Source organism: Entelurus aequoreus, linkage group LG11 (genome assembly GCF_033978785.1).
Source record: "Entelurus aequoreus isolate RoL-2023_Sb linkage group LG11, RoL_Eaeq_v1.1, whole genome shotgun sequence".
Taxonomy (NCBI): Eukaryota; Metazoa; Chordata; class Actinopteri; order Syngnathiformes; family Syngnathidae; genus Entelurus; species Entelurus aequoreus.
The window spans coordinates 22,770,990-22,789,103 of record NC_084741.1 but is presented as its reverse complement, the minus strand read 5'-3'; the positions used below and the strand labels follow the sequence as shown (position 1 = coordinate 22,789,103).

The 18,114-nt window shown below is 43.1% G+C and overlaps 1 protein-coding gene across 1 annotated transcript in view; it reads left to right on the top strand.

Moving 5' to 3' along the window:
• Window positions 1–18,114, top strand: part of vwde (von Willebrand factor D and EGF domains) — a 94,592-nt gene that overhangs the window by 32,138 nt on the left and 44,340 nt on the right. The window contains 6 exon segments of the mRNA XM_062062698.1: window positions 5,458–5,648; window positions 12,130–12,361; window positions 12,441–12,518; window positions 15,828–16,084; window positions 16,143–16,232; window positions 16,374–16,518. Coding sequence (XP_061918682.1) covers window positions 5,458–5,648; window positions 12,130–12,361; window positions 12,441–12,518; window positions 15,828–16,084; window positions 16,143–16,232; window positions 16,374–16,518 — 993 coding nt within the window.

Below are 18,114 nucleotides of genomic sequence, written 5' to 3'. Positions count from 1 at the left end.
TCATTCTTGTTTGGTGTGGGTTCACAGTGTGGCGCATATTTGTAACAGTGTTAAAGTTGTTTATACGGTCACCCTCAGTGTGACCTGTATGGCTGTTGACCAAGTATACCTGGCATTCACTTGTGTGTGTGAAAAGCCGTAGATCAGGGGTCTCAAACTCAATTTACTTGGGGGCCACTGGATGCAGAAACTGGGTGAGGCTGGGCCGCAAGAAAAGATTTCTTAATAAAAAAATCTAACATGCACTTTTTAATGAATTCACCTTCTTTGAATGTCTTTCCCGCCCTAGCAACCATCTCACTCACCATGTAGCTAGCTTTGACTGCTGCATCGCTCTTTTCGCTTGCTTTCTTGACAAAATCTTGTTGCCTCAGTAGACTGGTTTTAAAATTTGCAACCCGGTTCACTCTCTAATCTCCCTGGTATTTTGCATACTCTTCAGCATGTCTAGTTGTATAATGACGTTTCAAATTGTATTCCTTGTGCACCGCAACTTTCTCTGTATCAACTACAGAAAAGAGCTATAAGGATTATTCATAAAGTAGATTACTTAGAACACACTAACATATTATTTATTAATTCGGGTTTATTGAAATTACAGGAGCTAGTAAAGTTACAGACATTATGTGTCATGTTTAAGGCTCTGTGGGCTCTGTACCGAGGATGTCGTTGTGGCTTGTACAGCCCTTTGAGACACTTGTGATTTAGGGCTATATAAATAAACATTGATTGATTGAAGGCTAAAAGTAAAACATTACCAGCAAATTTACAAAAGATGTTTGTCATCACTTCTGAGAATGAAGAGCATAGAAGAAAAGGTCATTTCCAACATCAGTATTCAAGGACAACTTTAAAACAAATGTGTATATCAATGGTGGGGGTTAAACTATGGAATTCTCTTTACAATGAGATACAAGATTGTAAAAAATATATTCCAATTGAAAAAATATATAAAGACAGAACAATAAAATCATATGGACAGCCATAAGTGTTTACATATTGCTTTATATTTATTATTTTACTTATTTTTTGCCTGGTTTTGTATTTGTTTTGTATCATCCCGTGAGGTGTATATTACTTATTTTGTTTTTTTTGTTCGGTTTGTACTTCATGAAGTTTTGCACTTGTTGTGTTTTTTTTGTTTGTTTTCGTTATATTTGGATGTAATTGTTGGTTTATATGATATCATTAAGTAAGACTATGTATTATGTTGAAAGGGGCAAAAAAATATAAGATTTTTCTTCATCCTGCGCCTTCTCAGGCATTGGTGTGTAAATGTATAATTTAATAATTGAGGTATAATTGTCTATCGATCAAAGATGCACGTCAATGAAGGAGATACATAAAAATGAAATGAAATAAGACACGTCGGGGTGCCCCTGTGCTCAACAAAGAAATATTGCATCAAAAATCGTCTCTGTCTGGAGCCAACGGGAGGGGGGGGGCGGCTCGCCGTGGAGTTTACAGTCACAGTAGCACAATTAGCCCCGAACTGGCTAACATCACCACTGACGTGTTACACGTCTGATTCGCCCAGCGACTCTCTGTCGGAGTATCAGCGCTGGGGTCCAGTGCACCACACTTTTGTATTGTCGCTCGCTCCTTCGGCGGAGTGCTTATCTTGCCCGCCCGGACTGTTTACAGCGGCGGCGGGAGCGAGCAGGCGGGCGAGCGAGCGAGGGAGGCAGAGAGGGAGGGAGGAAGAGCGTGTGAGGGTGTCGTGGAAAAGCGGCAAAATGTTTCTCTGCTTGCATCACGCAAGTGACGTCAATGCATACTTGCCAGCTGTGAGATCTCCGAATTCGGGAGATGGGGTGGGTTGTTGGGAGGAGGCGGGGTTAGGGGTAGCGGGTGTGTTTTTGTAGCCCGGAAGAGTTAGGGCTGCAAAGGATTCTGGGTATTTGTGCTGTTGTGTTTATGTTGTGTTTAGGTGCGGATGTTCTCCCGAAATGTGTTTGTCATTCTTGTTTGGTGTGGGTTCACAGTGTAGCGCATATTTGTAACAGTGTTAAAAATAAATAAAATATGACCACCCTCAGTGTGACATGTATGGCTGTTCCTCAAGTATGTTTTGCAACAACTTGCGTGTGTCTGCTGAAGCTTCATACAGCATGTGTCTGAGCCGGCATGTTGTTAGTATGGAGAAAAAGATGATGCGGTGACAGTTTCTAGAGGACACTAAAGGCAGTGCCATCACGGCACGCCCTCGATATTGTCGTGAGCCTTATACCACACTGGTAGATTCCTTCAGCTCCGCACACAACGCTGTCAGGCGCCATTCATTTAATACTCGCGGGCCGCACTAACATTAAACTGTCATATTAAGGTGGGGGCCGCACAATAACGTCTCGGGCCGCATGTTTGAGACCCCTGCTCTAAAATGATCTCCATCAGCTGTACAGTAGGTCAAATATTGGAATGTGAGCTCATTTAAATATTTTTTAGGATTATTAGAGACTCTCAGCACTAATGAAAACTTAATGTATTGATGTAGCGAAGGGATGTTCAACTAAGTTGTTTTGAAAGCCACATTTGTAGAACACTAAGGATCATGGGACTGACTTTTCCCTTCACTATAAGTCTTATTTTGTATTTCCTGACAGCTACAGTAGACATTTGATTTAGGTCAATTTTGTCTGAGTTACAGAAGCATTTTCTGTAAAAAAAAAAAAAAAAAAAAAAAGACCTTCTGCAAAAAATATATAGTCAAAGATCATATCTATGACAGCACCCTAGTGTTTTTAAAAATCTGCTGCAAAAATGCGAGTCCCTCACAAGTTTTTTTTAACTGAATTCGCTGGCCACCAGTTAAATAGCCTAATCAGGGATGTCCAAACTTTTTCCACTGAGCGCCACACTGAAAAATCAAAAGATACGGGGCCATTTTGATATGTTTAGTTTTCAAAGCCAATTTAATATATAGCTTTTTTAAAAGCATACAAAATGCTCAAATGATGCGAGAATAACCGTAACTGACTCTGCTGTAAGTGGGTTGGATGAGCAAATCGAGCACTCCCTTTCTCTGACTCATGTCGTAAACCCCCCCTAAGCACATTGTAAACAAACATGGCGGCAATCGTTTGGGACTTCTTCACTGTTTCCGAGAAAGACATTTTTGCGTGCTATTTGCACCGAATGTTCTGCAAACATTTGGCGAGAAGGAAAAAAAAGCATCACGCTTCAACACATCAAACCTTATCAGCCATCAGAACCACCATGGTATTGCTGTGACGGTGTTTTGAAAGCAATTGTAACCTATGCTCGAGAAGCTGCCCTAAAGCCAGTCACAAAGAAAGGTGCATGTGCACAAATGACATTGGAAAAATAACAGGTATCGGTTATCGGTATCGTTCTTGAGAAGCAGGAAGCTATCTGTATTGGTATTGGTTTGAAAAACAAAAACATCTTGCATCCTTAGTTTTTAGTGTCAACATTTCAACTCTTTCCTGTTACTTTACTCCTATTTGCACTTTCATAACCCACTTTGTGTTTTTTTTGTAATAGTATTTTTATAATGTGCGCCGGCCCGTTAAAAAAATGGCTGCAGGTCGTAAATGGCCCCTGGGTCGCACTTTGGACACCTGGCCTAAATGGTGAAAAAGAGAGGACTTAAAATGGAACCTTGAGGAACACCACTAGTATAACTAAAGAAGTTGAACAAATGACTACTGACTGCACCTGAAGTAAACAAGCTGCAGCACCACCACCTAAACCAGAGCTGGGCAAATTAAGGCCCGTTAAACTTTTCAATCAGGCCCGCTGGACATTCCCAAATAATTTTTTTAGATCTTTAAGATGGAAACTGTAGCTGCCATTATGATGCGCAGTGATGTTTTCAAATTACCATAAGTCTTGAACTATACAAAGTATTTCAGTGGTTGCAATCTGCGCTTTTGCATAATATACTAGTTACTATGGTAATCTAAGTCACAGCAGCTCAGACGAGGCACCAAGCAGTGTGGGTGGGGAGCGTTTCCACAGACTGTTTCCAGAGTGGGCAGCCTGAAATGCGGGTGTCAGGGACAGACGCGGAAGGAGATTTTTACAACAAAATTCTGAAGGTTAGTGATGTATCAGATTGTAGGTAGGTTTATTTTTTACCCTTTGCGCTCACATTTCGCTGTGTTTGTTGCATTTTTATTGCGTTACTCTTGATAGTAAAAAATGTAGACCGAGAGGGGGTGTGACGTTCATATGTTGTCAATATTCAGTGTTTTATTGTTCATAGTTCATATTGTAAATCACACATTCTTTATTTTCATGTACATGGGTGTCTCATTCAGTAAAAAAATTTAAAATTCCATTTCAATTTTTAAGGCGGTCTGTCATAACGTTTTTAGCATTCATTCAGACATTATTGTCTTGGGTATGACGTTAAACTACATCCAGGCATGAGATGGGAGGTTGTGTGTGGGGTTAGTGAACCCCAACTAACGTCTATAAAATGCACACAAAGAACCGTTTGCACCTTCTCTTGTGACTGGCGGGCGGTCAGCGCCATAAAGCTGAGCGGGTCCCTGGGTAATTGGGGCGCGGACAACCAACAGGACAGACTAAGTTCAACAGCCCAGTAAGGCAATTAGTCTAGGAGAAGTATCTCTGGTATAAAATACCCCTTCCAACCCAGCGTGGAAGGTGTAGGCTAATAACCAGCATGAAGAGTACGCCAAGAAGACGGCCCCCAGTCCCCAGCAGTTCCAGAGCTCCAGACCAAGATGGCGGTTTGTTAAGGCAAGGAACAGGGGGTGCTAAGATCGTTCACTATGGCAGAAACTTGCTGAGGCTTTCGTCCAGCAGTGGACTGACAACAGATGATGAGACATTATTGTAAGGATTTGTATTAGTGTTCTTAAAAATAAATATACCGGCCACAGACACATTTTTTTTCCTCTAAATTTGGCCCCCTGAGTCGAAATAATTGCCCAGGTCTGACCTAAGCTCTGCTTAGAGGGGGTTGGGGGTTACCCACATATGCGGTCCTCTCCAAGGTTTCTCATAGTCATTCACATTGACGTCCCACTGGGGTGAGTTTTTCCTTGCCCGTATGTGGGCTCTGTACCGAGGATGTCGTTGTGGCTTGTGCAGCCCTTTGAGACACTTGTGATTTAAGGCTATATAAATAAACATTGATTGATTGATTGATTCTTCCTACTCCTTTTCGAACATGTGGAAAAGAGAAACTGGAAATTGTGTATCATGTTGTATGCATGCATGTTTGAAATAAACCCAAACCTTTGTTGCATCAATTACATTTGAAAAACGTGTAACTGCCAACTGCTCGCAAGGTTAAAATATCAATGCAAGGATCTGCCAGTTTGTTTACAGTGGTCCAAGTTCCTCTATACAACAGGAGCACTCTGGTGTTCTTAGGAATTTGCTGCAAAAATGTTTGTCTCCCAAGTTGAATAACCCTGATGCAGAACATTATTTCCTTCTCCGTGCTTTTTTTTTTTGCAGTTCTCCCTCCAGAGTGCGCTCCGGGGGGGCACTCGGTGCTCCAGAACCCGTACCGCAGCATCACCTTCAGCTCCAGCTGGCTGCTGCAGTCGTCCCTGCAGGACTTCGTCTGCGACCACTCGCTGGTCCCTGGATGGTACCAGTTCCAGATTTTTGACAAGCCGGCCGTCATGCCCACCCAGTGTGTGGAGGTAAATGTCCCCCAGCACCTTTTCCTCCCCCAGTTCTATCCGTGCAACGTACTCGGCAGACCTCGTCCGACTTTTATTGCCTTCTTAGATGTTGGCTCACATCAGCAGAACTTGGAGAGTTGCATAGAAGGAAAAACATCTGGACAGACACTTTAAATGCAATTAAAATGTATTCCATGTACTGTAATTAGACTCCATTAATCATCTAACCCTCTCAATATTTACGTTCAATATTTCCTACTCAGACCTCAAATTCTTAATGTTCTCTCCCCGTCGATCATTTTAATGACCAAATTAGTTATTTTCAGTTACACACACACACACACGCACACACTGACAGCTATGTGTGTGCTCGGAGAATGTCTCATTTCTTGTGGGTGTCCTGCTGTGGCAAGCCTGCAACGACCCATCCGAGGTGTCAGCTTCCCAGGCATCCATGCGCTCCCCTGAGTGATGGACAACCACACGGTCTGCAATGTACTTGTGGCGCTGGGTTGAGGCGAGGACGCTGCGTGACTAATTGGCATCATTGGCCATGATGTAAGACTCAGCATTTGTGTTTGGACAGTGGTTTGTGCCAATAGAACATGAATTTGTGTTTTAAAGCTTATTTAGCAATGAAAAATGAAGTTATTGACTCAAGCACGTGCGATTCAAAGAAAACATCTGCAAGTGCACTGAGTTTCAAGATAATGTTCTTGTTTTTGTACTAATAGCTCTCTATTGAAACGTGGAGGGGAGTACCCAGCATGCCTTGCGGGCACTTTGTAAATAACAGTTAGAGTTTAAAATCAGCGCTTAGTTGTTGTTGGATATATGGTAGTACTTGTTGTAGTAACTGACCTGTTTTGTGTTGTTTATTTCTGTTTATACGTCCATAAGACTGTCGCTCTGTCGCTTTGATGACCGTCTGTCAAACTAGTTGATGTGCCTCTGACTACACACAGTAACAACTAGTGTCACTTCCAATTGGATACCAATAGAAGAGCCTTGAGTATTGGCCGATATCAATATTGATCTGCTCCAATATCAACAGGAATCATACATACTTTAATTATTTTGTAGTGTGGAATGTTAGAAAATTAGTCAAACATAGAACAACGGTCGGTATGAAAAACACTAACCTATTTATTGTTATCTGTCTGTAGTGGACTTATACTGTCTTTAAGTTGAAATGGAGGGGTAATTGTTTTTTTTGGCAATATCTAGTGGCCACAGTAATTCATTGAGTTGAACTCATGACGCGGTCAATTGAATGTTGCGGACACGCTTGTTACTGGATACTTTCCAATACGGTTCTGCCTCTGAGACTTTGTATGTGTAAGTAATATGCAACTAAAATTAATTGATACTTGTTTATATTGACAAATGTAATGTTTTAGACTGCAATATTGTTCAATTAAACACACGCATGTTTAGCTTTGTGCTATTATGCGCTTAGCTGTTGTGTAGCTGCTAGCTCCTATTAGTATATAGCAGGGGTCACCAACCTTTTTGAAACCAAGAGCTACTTCTTGGGTACTGATTAATGCGAAGGGCTACCAGTTTGATACACACTTAAATAAATTGCCAGAAATAGCCAATTTGCTCAATTTACCTTTAACTCTATGTTATTATTAATAATTAATGATATTTATCTTTGTGGAAACACTGATCATCTTAATGATTTCTCACAATAAATATATATAGAAACAGATAAATATCAATATGCAACACTTTATTTTTATATTTTGTCTAAGTGCACATTTTTTAAATTGAACATTTTCAAATGATCACTTCTAAGACAGTCTTGTGAAATCACAATATTTCATTTTAACTAGCTAGCCACTAACATTTTTATAAAAGAGGAGAAAACACGAAAAAAATTAAAATTAAATTTTGAAACATTGTTTATCTTCAATTTCAACTCTTTAAAATTCAAAATTCAACCGAAAAAAAGAAGAGAAAAACTAGCTAATTCGAATCTTTTTGAACAAATTTAAAAAATAATTTATGGAACATCATAAGTAATTTTTCCTGATTAAGATTAATTTTAGAATTTTGATGACATGTTTTAAATAGGTTAAAATCCAATCTGCACTTTGTTAGAATATATAACAAATTGGAGCAAGCTATATTTCTAACAAAGACAAATCATTATTTCTTCTAGATTTTCCAGAACAAAAATTTTAAAAGAAATTCAAAAGACTTTGAAATAAGATTTAAATTTGATTCTACAGATTTTCTAGATTTGCCAGAATAATTTTTTTGAATTTTAATCATAATAAGTTTGAAGAAATATTTCACAAATATTCTTCGTCGAAAAAACAGAAGCTAAAATGAAGAATTAAATTAAAATGTATTTATTATTCTTTACAATAAAAAAAATACATTTACTTGAACATTGTTTTAAATTGTCAGGAAAGAAGAGGAAGGAATTTAAAAGGTAAAAAGGTATATGTTTAAAAATCCTAAAATCATTTTTAAGGTTGTATTTTTTCTCTAAAATTGTCTTTCTGAAAGTTGTAAGAAGCAAAGTAAAAAAATAAATGAATTTATTTAAACAAGTGAAGACCAAGTCTTTAAAATATTTTCTTGGATTTTCAAATTCTATTTGAGTTTTGTCTCTCTTAGAATTAAAAATGTCGACCAAAGCGAGACCAGCTTGCTAGTAAATAAATACAATTTAAAAAATAGAAGCAGCTCACTGGTAAGTGCTGCTATTTGAGCTATTTTTAGAACAGGCCAGCGGGCTACTCATCTGGTCCTTACGGGCGACCTGGTGCCCACGGGCACCGCGTTGGTGACCCCTGGTCTATAGCCTACAATGATTATCTTTTGTAACAGAAAAAAACAACAAGCTATTGTTCTTATTGGAAGACATTTACATAGTTCCGGGTCACCCTTGGGCAAGGTGTAGCACCCGAATGCCCCCCCCCCCCCCCCCTCATCAGGGTTACGATACCCCCCATGAAACAAAATAAAAGAGGATGCGTTACCCGGCCCGGAGGAAGCCCGGGGCCCTCCTCCGGAGCTAGGCCCGGAGGTAGGGCTCGTCAGCGAGCGCCTGGTGGCCGGGCTAGCCACGGAGCCCGGCCGGGCAAAGCCAGAAGAAGCTACGTGGACACACCATCTTCTCCGCCACGTGGGCCCACCACCCGCGGTCGGAACCAGTGGGGTCGGGTGCGCTGCCAAGTGGATGGCAGTGAAAGTGGAGGCTCTAGACGGACCAATTCGGGGCAGCAGAGGCTGACTTTCGGGACGTGGAACGTCTCTACGCTGGCGGGGAAGGAGCCTGAGCTTGGTGCGGGAGGTGGAGCGCTACCGGTTGGATCTGGTGGGGCTTACCTCTACGCATAGCAAGGGCTCTGAAACCACACTCCTGGACAAGGGATGGACCTTGTTCACTTCTGGAGTTGCTCAGGGTGTGAGGGCACAGGCGGGTGTGGGGATACTCACGAGTCCCCGGCTGAGTGCCTGTACGTTGGAGTTCACCCCGGTGGACAAGAGGGTCGCCTCCCTTCGCCTTAGGGTTGGAGGGGGGAAAACTCTGACTGTTGTTTGTGCGTATGCACCAAACAAGAGTTCAGAGTATTCGGCCTTCTTGGATACCTTGCATGGGGTCCTGTATGGGGCGCCAGCAGGGGATTCCATAGTCTTGCTGTGGGACTTCAACGCGCATGTGGGCAATGACAGTGATACTTGGACTGGCGTGATTGGGAGGAACGGTCTCCCTGATCTGAACCTGAGTGGTGGATTGTTATTGGACTTCTGTGCTAGTCACGGACTTGCGATAACAAACACCATGTTCAAGCATAAGGATGCTCATAGGTGTACCTGGTACCAGAGCACCCTAGGCCAAAGATCAATGATCGATTTTGTAATCGTATCAGCTGATCTGAGGCCGTATGTTTTGGATACTCGGGTAAAGAGAGGGGCGGAACTGTCAACTGATCACCATCTGGTGGTGAGTTGGGTTAGATGGCGGGAGAGACCTCTGGACAGACCTGGCAAACCCAAACGTGTAGTGCGGGTGAACTGGGAACGTTTGGAGGAGTCCTCTGTCCGGAAGGACTTCAACTCCCACCTCCGGCGGGACTTCTCTGCCATCCCTGTGGAGGTTGGGGACATTGAACAGGAATGGGCAATGTTCAAAGCCTCTATTGCTAAAGCTGCAGCTGCGAGCTGTGACCAGAAGGTCTTAGGTGCCTCAAGGGGCGGTAACCCTCGAACACCCTGGTGGACAGTGGTGGTCAGGGAAGCCGTCCGACTGAAGAAGGAGTCCTACCGGGGTATGTTATCCCAGGGGACTCCGGAGGCAGTTGCAAGGTACCGACGGGCCCGAAGGGCAGCGGCCGTGGCTGTGGACGAGGCTAAGCAGAGGGTGTGGGAGCAGTTCGGGGAATCCATGGAGAAGGACTATCGGGCGGCACCAAAGCTGTTCTGGAAGACCATACGGCACCTCAGGAGGGGGAAGCAGGGAACCATCCAAGCTGTGTACGGCAAGGATGGGACTTTGCTGACTTCAAGTGAGGAAGTCGTAGGGCGTTGGAAAGAGCACTTTGAGGAACTCCTGAACCCAAATACATCAGATACACCCTCCCTGATAGGAGCAGGGCCTGAGGATGATGGGGGATCGACGTCGATCTCTCGGAGTGAAGTCACTGAGGTAGTTAGACAACTCCACAGTGGCAAAGCTCCGGGGGTTGACGAGATCCGTCCAGAAATGCTGAAGGCTCTAGGTGTTGATGGGCTGTCTTGGTTGATACGCCTTTTCAACATTGCGTGGAAGTCTGGGACAGTGCCGAGGGAGTGGCAGACTGGGGTGGTGGTTCCCCTTTTCAAAAAGGGGGACCAGAGGGTGTGTGCTAATTACAGGGGCATCACACTACTCAGCCTCCCTGGGAAAGTTTACGCCAAGGTACTGGAAAGGAGGGTCCGGCCAATGGTCGAACCTCAGATTCAAGAGGAGCAATGTGGATTCCGTCCTGGTCGTGGAACAACTGACCAGCTCTTTACTCTTGCGGGAGTCCTGGAGAAGGCCTGGGAGTATGCCTATCCAGTCTACATGTGCTTTGTGGATTTGGAGAAGGCGTATGACCGGGTCCCCCGGGAGATCTTGTGGGAGGTGCTGAGGGAGTACGGAGTGAGGGGAACCCTGCTGAGGGCCATCCAATCTCTGTACACCCAAAGCGAGAGTTGTGTCCGGGTGCTTGGATGTAAGTCGGATCCGTTCCCAGTGGGGGTTGGTCTCCGCCAGGGCTGCGCTCTGTCACCTATCCTGTTTGTGATTTTCATGGACAGGATTTCTAGGCGGAGTCGTGGCCATGGCGGAGAGGGTATACGTCTCGGGGGGCTAAGGGTTGCATCACTGCTGTTTGCAGATGATGTGGTCCTGATGGCACCTTCGGTTCGTGACCTTCAGCTCTCACTGGATCGGTTCGCAGCCGAGTGTTCAGCGGCTGGAATGAGGATCAGCATCTCCAAATCTGAGGCCATGGTTCTCAGCAGGAAACCGATGGTTTGTACAGTCTGGGTAGGGGACGAGACTCTGTCCCAGGTGGAGGAGTTTAAGTATCTCGGGGTCTTGTTCACGAGTGAGGGAAAGATGGAGAAGGAAATCAGCTGGAGAATCGGAGCAGCTGGGGCAGTATTGCAGTCTCTCTGCCGCACTGTTGTGACGAAACGAGAGCTGAGCCAGAAGGCAAAGCTCTTGGTCTACCGAGCTATCTACATTCCTACTCTCACCTATGGTCATGAAGTGTGGGTAATGACCGAAAGAATAAGATCGCGGATACAAGCGGCCGAAATGAGTTTCCTCAGAAGGGTGGCTGGCATCTCCCTTAGAGATAGGGTGAGAAGTTCAGTCACCCGAGAGAGACTCGGAGTAGAGCCGCTGCTCCTTCGCTTGGAAAGGAGCCAGCTTAGGTGGTTTGGGCATCTCGTGCGGATGCCTCACGAGCGTCTCCCTAGGGAGGTCCTCGTTGCACGTCCCACTGGGAGGAGACCCCGCGGCAGGCCAAGGACCAGATGGGGGGATTATATCTCCTCTCTGGCCTGGGAACACTTCGGGATTCCCCAGGAGGAAGTCGCAAATGTTGCTCTGGAGAGGGAAGTCTGGGGGTCTCTGCTGGAGCTGTTGTCCCCGCGACCCGATTCCGGATAAGCGGTTGAAGATGGATGGATGGATGGAAGACATTTACATGCAAGCCCATATAATCCCATACATGTTTTTTTTTACTAGTATTAGACCGATATCCAATATCAGATCAGGACATTCCCAAAAACCATGTCGTTTACTGTCCTGATTTGTAACTACAAGCCATTTAGACAACTCTATAATCAGATAGTGTTAAATGAAAAAAATAAATAAATAAAAAGGTACTTACATGTGGCAGTCCACGTTTATTAGGGATCTGTTGCGACTAATAAATGAATATATGAAAGACTGGATTGCTATGCATGTTAATTTCTCAATGAAAACATTGGAATGTTCTGGCAGGTGAACCACTGCGGGACCCAGGCACCTGTGTGGCTCTCCCTTGGCAAGGACGAGTCCCTGCCGGGCCTGCTGGAGCTCAGGCATCTGACGGCGTGTGCCGCGTGGCAGTTCTTCCCGAGCAGCAGCCAGGAATGCTGCTTGTTCCGCATCCCAGTGTCTGTCCGTAACTGTGGCCATTTCTACATTTACCTGCTGCAGCCCACTCAGGGATGCATGGGCTACTGTGCACAGGGTAACGCAATAATACGTCCGATTCCTCTGGGCAAAAGTACCGCGACGCCTCCTCATAGACTTGTCTTTTTCTTTGACAGAAGTACCAGACACGTCGCCCAAAACATTGCTGACCTGCGACCTTGGGGAGGTGAACACGGGTGGAGTGTGTGCAGCAAGTGAGGAGCTTTTTCTGTTCTTGTTTTGAAGCTCGCCCCTGTCAGCTCCTGTTAGGTCACGCAGCAAAACAATCAGCAGGTCGGGGAGTCTCCATGCGGTCAGGAATGCACACACACACACCCTTTGGCTCCACTTTAATGAGCCGACCACGTGCCCCGAAGTCCAGCGGGTCTTGTTTCCATTGCGATAGCTCTTTGCCAGGCTGTGACTCACGCCAGTGAAGCTGGCACAGGGTTGAGAAGTTTGATCAATATAGGTTTTTGTTTTTTAATTAACGTGGCTTGTTTGTTATTTACATCCACCAGTCAGAAAGGCTCAGGTGGGGGCCTTTGTACTGATAAATATTAGTTAGTTACACAGGTTGGTAGAGTAACAAAAAAAATTTACTTAAGAGGAGGGCTATTCAACTACATAATGAAGAAGGCAGCAGTTTCAAGAGTCGAAGGGCTCGGGGGCTGGATATCGAAATGTGGATGTTTCGTCAAAAAGTGCCTCTGCAGGTTATGTTTCTTTGAGACTGCGTTTGCTTAATTGCAAAGTAAACACATCGGCTTTCACACTGCACTGTCAATAAATTCATTATCCTGCCATAGCTACTTGTTTCCAGCGTGTGCAGCTAGTTAAAACCATGAAGAAACAGAGGCTCCAGAAGTTTTGTTGAGGATTAATGTTCCTTCTTTTGAATTATTTTCCTGTCTCAGTTTTATTTTTTTTATACGTCTTCCTTCATTTAAATTCATAAGACTGAAAATATAAAGATAAAATAAACAATACAAATGTAAAACGTCCATTGTGTATTTTACAAAACCCAAAACCAGTGAGGTTGGCACATTGTGTAAATCGTAATAAATAATGATTTGCAAATCCTTTTCAATTTATATTCAATTGAATACCCTGCAACGACAAGATATGTAATGTTTGAACTGGTAAACTTTATTTTTTGCAAATATTAGCTCATTTGGAATTTGATGCCTGCAACATGTTTAAACAAAGCTGGCACAAGTGACAAAAAGGACTGAGAAAGTTGAGGAATGCTCATCAAATACTTATTTGGAACATCCCACAGGTGAACAGGCTAATTGGGAACATGTGGGTGCCATGATTGGGTATAAAATCAGCTTCTATGAAATGCTCAGTCATTCACAAACAAGGATGGGGCGAGGGTCACCACTTTGTGAACAAATGTGTGAGCAAATTGTCAAACAGTTTAAGAACAACATTTCTCAAGTAGCTATTGCAAGGAATTTAGGGATTTCACCATCTACGGTCCGTAATATCATCAAAAGGTTCAGAGAATCTGGAAAAATACCGGCACATAAGCGGCAAGGCCAAAAACCACCATTGAATGCCCGTGACCTATCCCTCAGGCTGTACTGCATCAAAAACCGACATCAATGTGTAAAGGATATCACCACATGATGATATCCTTTACACACTGCAGTTCGTCGCTACATCTGTACGTGCAAGTTAAAACTCTACTATGCAAAGCGAAAGCCATTCATCAACAACACCCAGAAATGCCGCAGGTTTCGCTGGGCCCGAGCTCATCTAAGATGGACTGATACAAAGTGGAAAAGTGTTCTGTGGTCTGACGAGTCCACATTTCAAATTGTTTTTGGAAACTGTGGACGTCGTGTCCTCCGGAACAAAGAGGAAAAGAACCATCCGGATTGTTATAGGCGCAAAGTTGAAAAGCCAGCATCTGTGATGGTATGGGGGTGTATTAGTGCCCAAGGCATGGGTAAGGCACCCTTAATGCTGAAAGGTACATACAGGTTTTGGAGCAACATATGTTGCCATCCACAAAACGTCTTTTTCATGGACACCCCTGCTTATTTCAGCAAGACAATGCCAAGCCACATTCTGCATGTGTTACAACAGCGTGGCTTTGTAGTAAAAGAGTGTGGGTACTAGACTGGCCTGCCTGTAGTCCAGACCGGTCTCCCATTGAAAATTTGTGGCGCATTATGAAGCCTAAAATACGACAACGGAGTCCACGGACTGTTGAACAACTTGAGCTGTACATCAAGCGATAATGGCCATGTAACACAGTGGTAAAAATGCCCCTGTGCCAACTTTTTTGCAATGTGTTGCTGCCATTAAATTAAAAGTAAATGATTATTTACAAAAAAAAATTTAGTTTCTCAGTTGGAACATTAAATATCTTGTCTTTGCAGTCTATTCAATTGAATATAAGTTGAAAAGGATTTGCAAATCATTGTATTCATTTTTTATTTACGATTTACACAACGTGCCAACTTCACTGGTTTTGGGGTTTGGACATGAATAAAATAGGTTTAGTGTTAATACATTCACACAATTGTACAAACTGTATGTGACTTATCACAATCAAACCTAAAGTGTAGCATTGTCGTCCTCTACAGGTCCAATTTAGCGCTACATGTACACTACCGTTCAAAAGTTTGGGGTCACATTGAAATGTCCTTATTTTTGAAGGAAAAGCACTGTACTTTTCAATGAAGATAATTTATACATTACTATACATTGCTAATGTGGTAAATGACTATTCTAGCTGCAAATGTCTGGTTTTTGGTGCAATATCTACATAGGTGTATAGAGGCCCATTTCCAGCAATTGTTCTAATGGTACAATGTGTTTGCTCATTGGCTCAGAAGGCTAATTGATGATTAGAAAACCCTTGTGCAATCATGTTCACACATCTGAAAACAGTTTAGCTCGTTACAGAAGCTACAAAACTGACCTTCCTTTGAGCAGATTGAGTTTCTGGAGCATCACATTTGTGGGGTCAATTAAACGCTCAAAATGGCCAGAAAAAGAGAACATTCATCTGAAACTCGACAGTCTATTCTTGTTCTTAGAAATGAAGGCTATTCCACAAAATTGTTTGGGTGACCCCAAACTTTTGAACGGTAGTGTATTAAACAAGTTTTGATCGGCAGATTTAATCTCAGTCAAATAACGACCACAAAGTCAGCAATTTCAATACAAAACAAACTAAATATGTATGTGCACAATATCTACTTACAAATGTTTGACCAAGTTTTTGTGATAAAATTACACGTGTGGATTCCTACCATTGTTGCTCTTTGTCGGGATCAATGTGTCCGTCGCTTAAAAGCTCCGCCAGGAAACAATGACTTGAGCACTTGCTTGGGGCAGAACATTCATACTTTTCATACTCATTTCATTTCATACTTGCAAATCTCATCAAATCAAGCTCTAATTGATCACGTCCATGTGTGTTCTTTCTACATTTTCTTCTTTTGGATGAAGGCAAATTTTCCCATGTATGAAAATCCGACGCTAAAATCTTCTTTTTTCTTCAGTTTCTTCTTCGGTGCCATCAGCCATGCCGCCCGCCACTCCGTTCGTGCCGGTCATCGTGGTCTCCGAGTGGACAGAGGGCGCCGTCCACCTGCAGTGCAGCTTCAACAGCAGCTCCAACAGCTCTCTGGGTCACGTGGTGACCTGGTCCCGCTCCTCTCCTCGCGGCGAGGCCAGGGAGGAGCTCAAGCAGGAGACCACCGTCCGGACGTCGGCCCTCATCGAGCTGGACGGCTTCAACCTGCGTCTGGGAGACAAGGTGACGCCGGCTCGCCAAAGAAGACGTCAGCACACACTCAACGATCATCCGTTTTCAGATTTACTGCTCCATCTTGGCTTTCTACTTGAACTCTCCAGACCTCCGGAGTGCCTCCGTGGAAAGTCAGGAGTTCTTCGCCGGGATTCGGGTACATTCCAGCGTTTGGACTTTCATCTTTTCACCTTTGTGACAACCAGGAGAGTCTTAATAGCAAATACTTAGGGTGTTATGACTCTCCGTTGGAATGATGTGTAACTGTGCTAAGGATGTTCCAAACCTTCATGTGCAGCTAACACCAAATGTGAGCAACGTGGCAGAGGACGGAAAGTTGTACGAGCTGGTGGTTGAGAGCACGATTCCCATCCCGTGCCTGGAAGAGTCGTCCTCTTCAGAGCCGTGCATCATCTCCCTGCAGCTCAGCACAAACAGCCAAGGTTTGTAGCCGACTGGCCAAGCTAGATGATTGTTCCTAATGCAGTGCAACCTCCATTTACGAACCTAATTGGTTCTTGAATCGAAAGATTAGTTCAGTGAATCAAATTTCTACAAAAGAAACAATGTAAATGTGAATAATTGGCTACATCCTCGACAAAAGTCAATATTTTAGTGAAGGTTTGTACACTTTGAACTAGTGTTGTCCCGATACCAAGTACCAGTACTGGTACCAAAATGTATTTCGATACTTTTCTGTACTTTTTGATATTTTTCTAAATTAAGGGCACCACAAACAATTGCATTATTGGTTTTATTTGAACAAAAAATCTTAGGGTACATTAAACATATGTTTTTTATTGCAACAACTTGTCTTTTATTAATAAGTAAGCAAACAGAGGCTACTAATTTAGTTGCTGACATATGCAATAAAATTACTGTGTCATTTTCCATTCTATTATTTTGTCAACATTATTAAGGACAAGTGGTAGAAAATGAATTATTAATCTACTTGTTCATTTACTGTTAATATCTGCTTAATTTCTCTTTTAACATGTTCTATCTACACTTCTGTTAAAATTTGATAATCACTTATTCTTATGTTGTTTGATGCTTTACATTAGTTTTGAATGATACCACAAATTTGGGTATCAATCTGATACCAAGTAGTAACAGGATCATACATTGGTCATATTCAAAGTCCTCATGTGACCAGGGACGTATTTCCTGAGTTTATAAACATAATAGGAACTTGGAAAAAAGATTTTGAGATGCTAAAAAATATAGATGTAATCATAGTAGTATCAACTAGATACGCTCTTGTACTTGGTATCATTACAGTGGATGTTAGGTACTTTTTAGAGGCGGTATAGTAGTATCGCGGTACTATACTAATGCCGGTATACCGTACAACCCTACTTTGAACACAATATAAAGTGCTATACAGTACTGTATTATCGGACAAACATAACAAGGGGTGATGGATGAACTTTCTATTTAATAACAAGAGGAAAATACTGCTCTGACAACACGCGCGCACACACAGAAGTCCCTTTGATGCCCTCACAAATGATCAGAAATCACAAAAATCCTTAACTTTAACGATCATTTCGCTACAATAATAAACATATAAAAAAGTTAAATCCACCCACATTAACGTCGGCAAGCAACTGAAGAGAAAAAAAATTGACAGGCACAGAGGTACCTGTAGTCCGGTGTCATCACAATTAAAACTTGCTGCAGTACAAAGCCTGCCTCGTCAATTCTTCCATACTCGTGAGCGCCATTAGTGTATTCCTCGCAAGTAGTAACTTTAACTCCGCAGCGATTCCCTCCTCCTTTCCACGCTAGTCGTGTACTGCAATGTGCAGCAAGATTCCTGGAGGGCTCCCATCTCCTCACTAAAATACCGCGCTCTGCTTTTTGCTTGCAGGCGGCACACAAAATTAATGAATGAAGCGTTCCTACACAGAGACATGGTTCACACACAGAGGCACATTTGGCTTGACCTAAAAGTTCGTAAATCGAAAAGTTCGCAAATAGAAGAGTTCGTACATAATGATATTCAAAACTTTAAATGTATTAAGTTATATATAAAT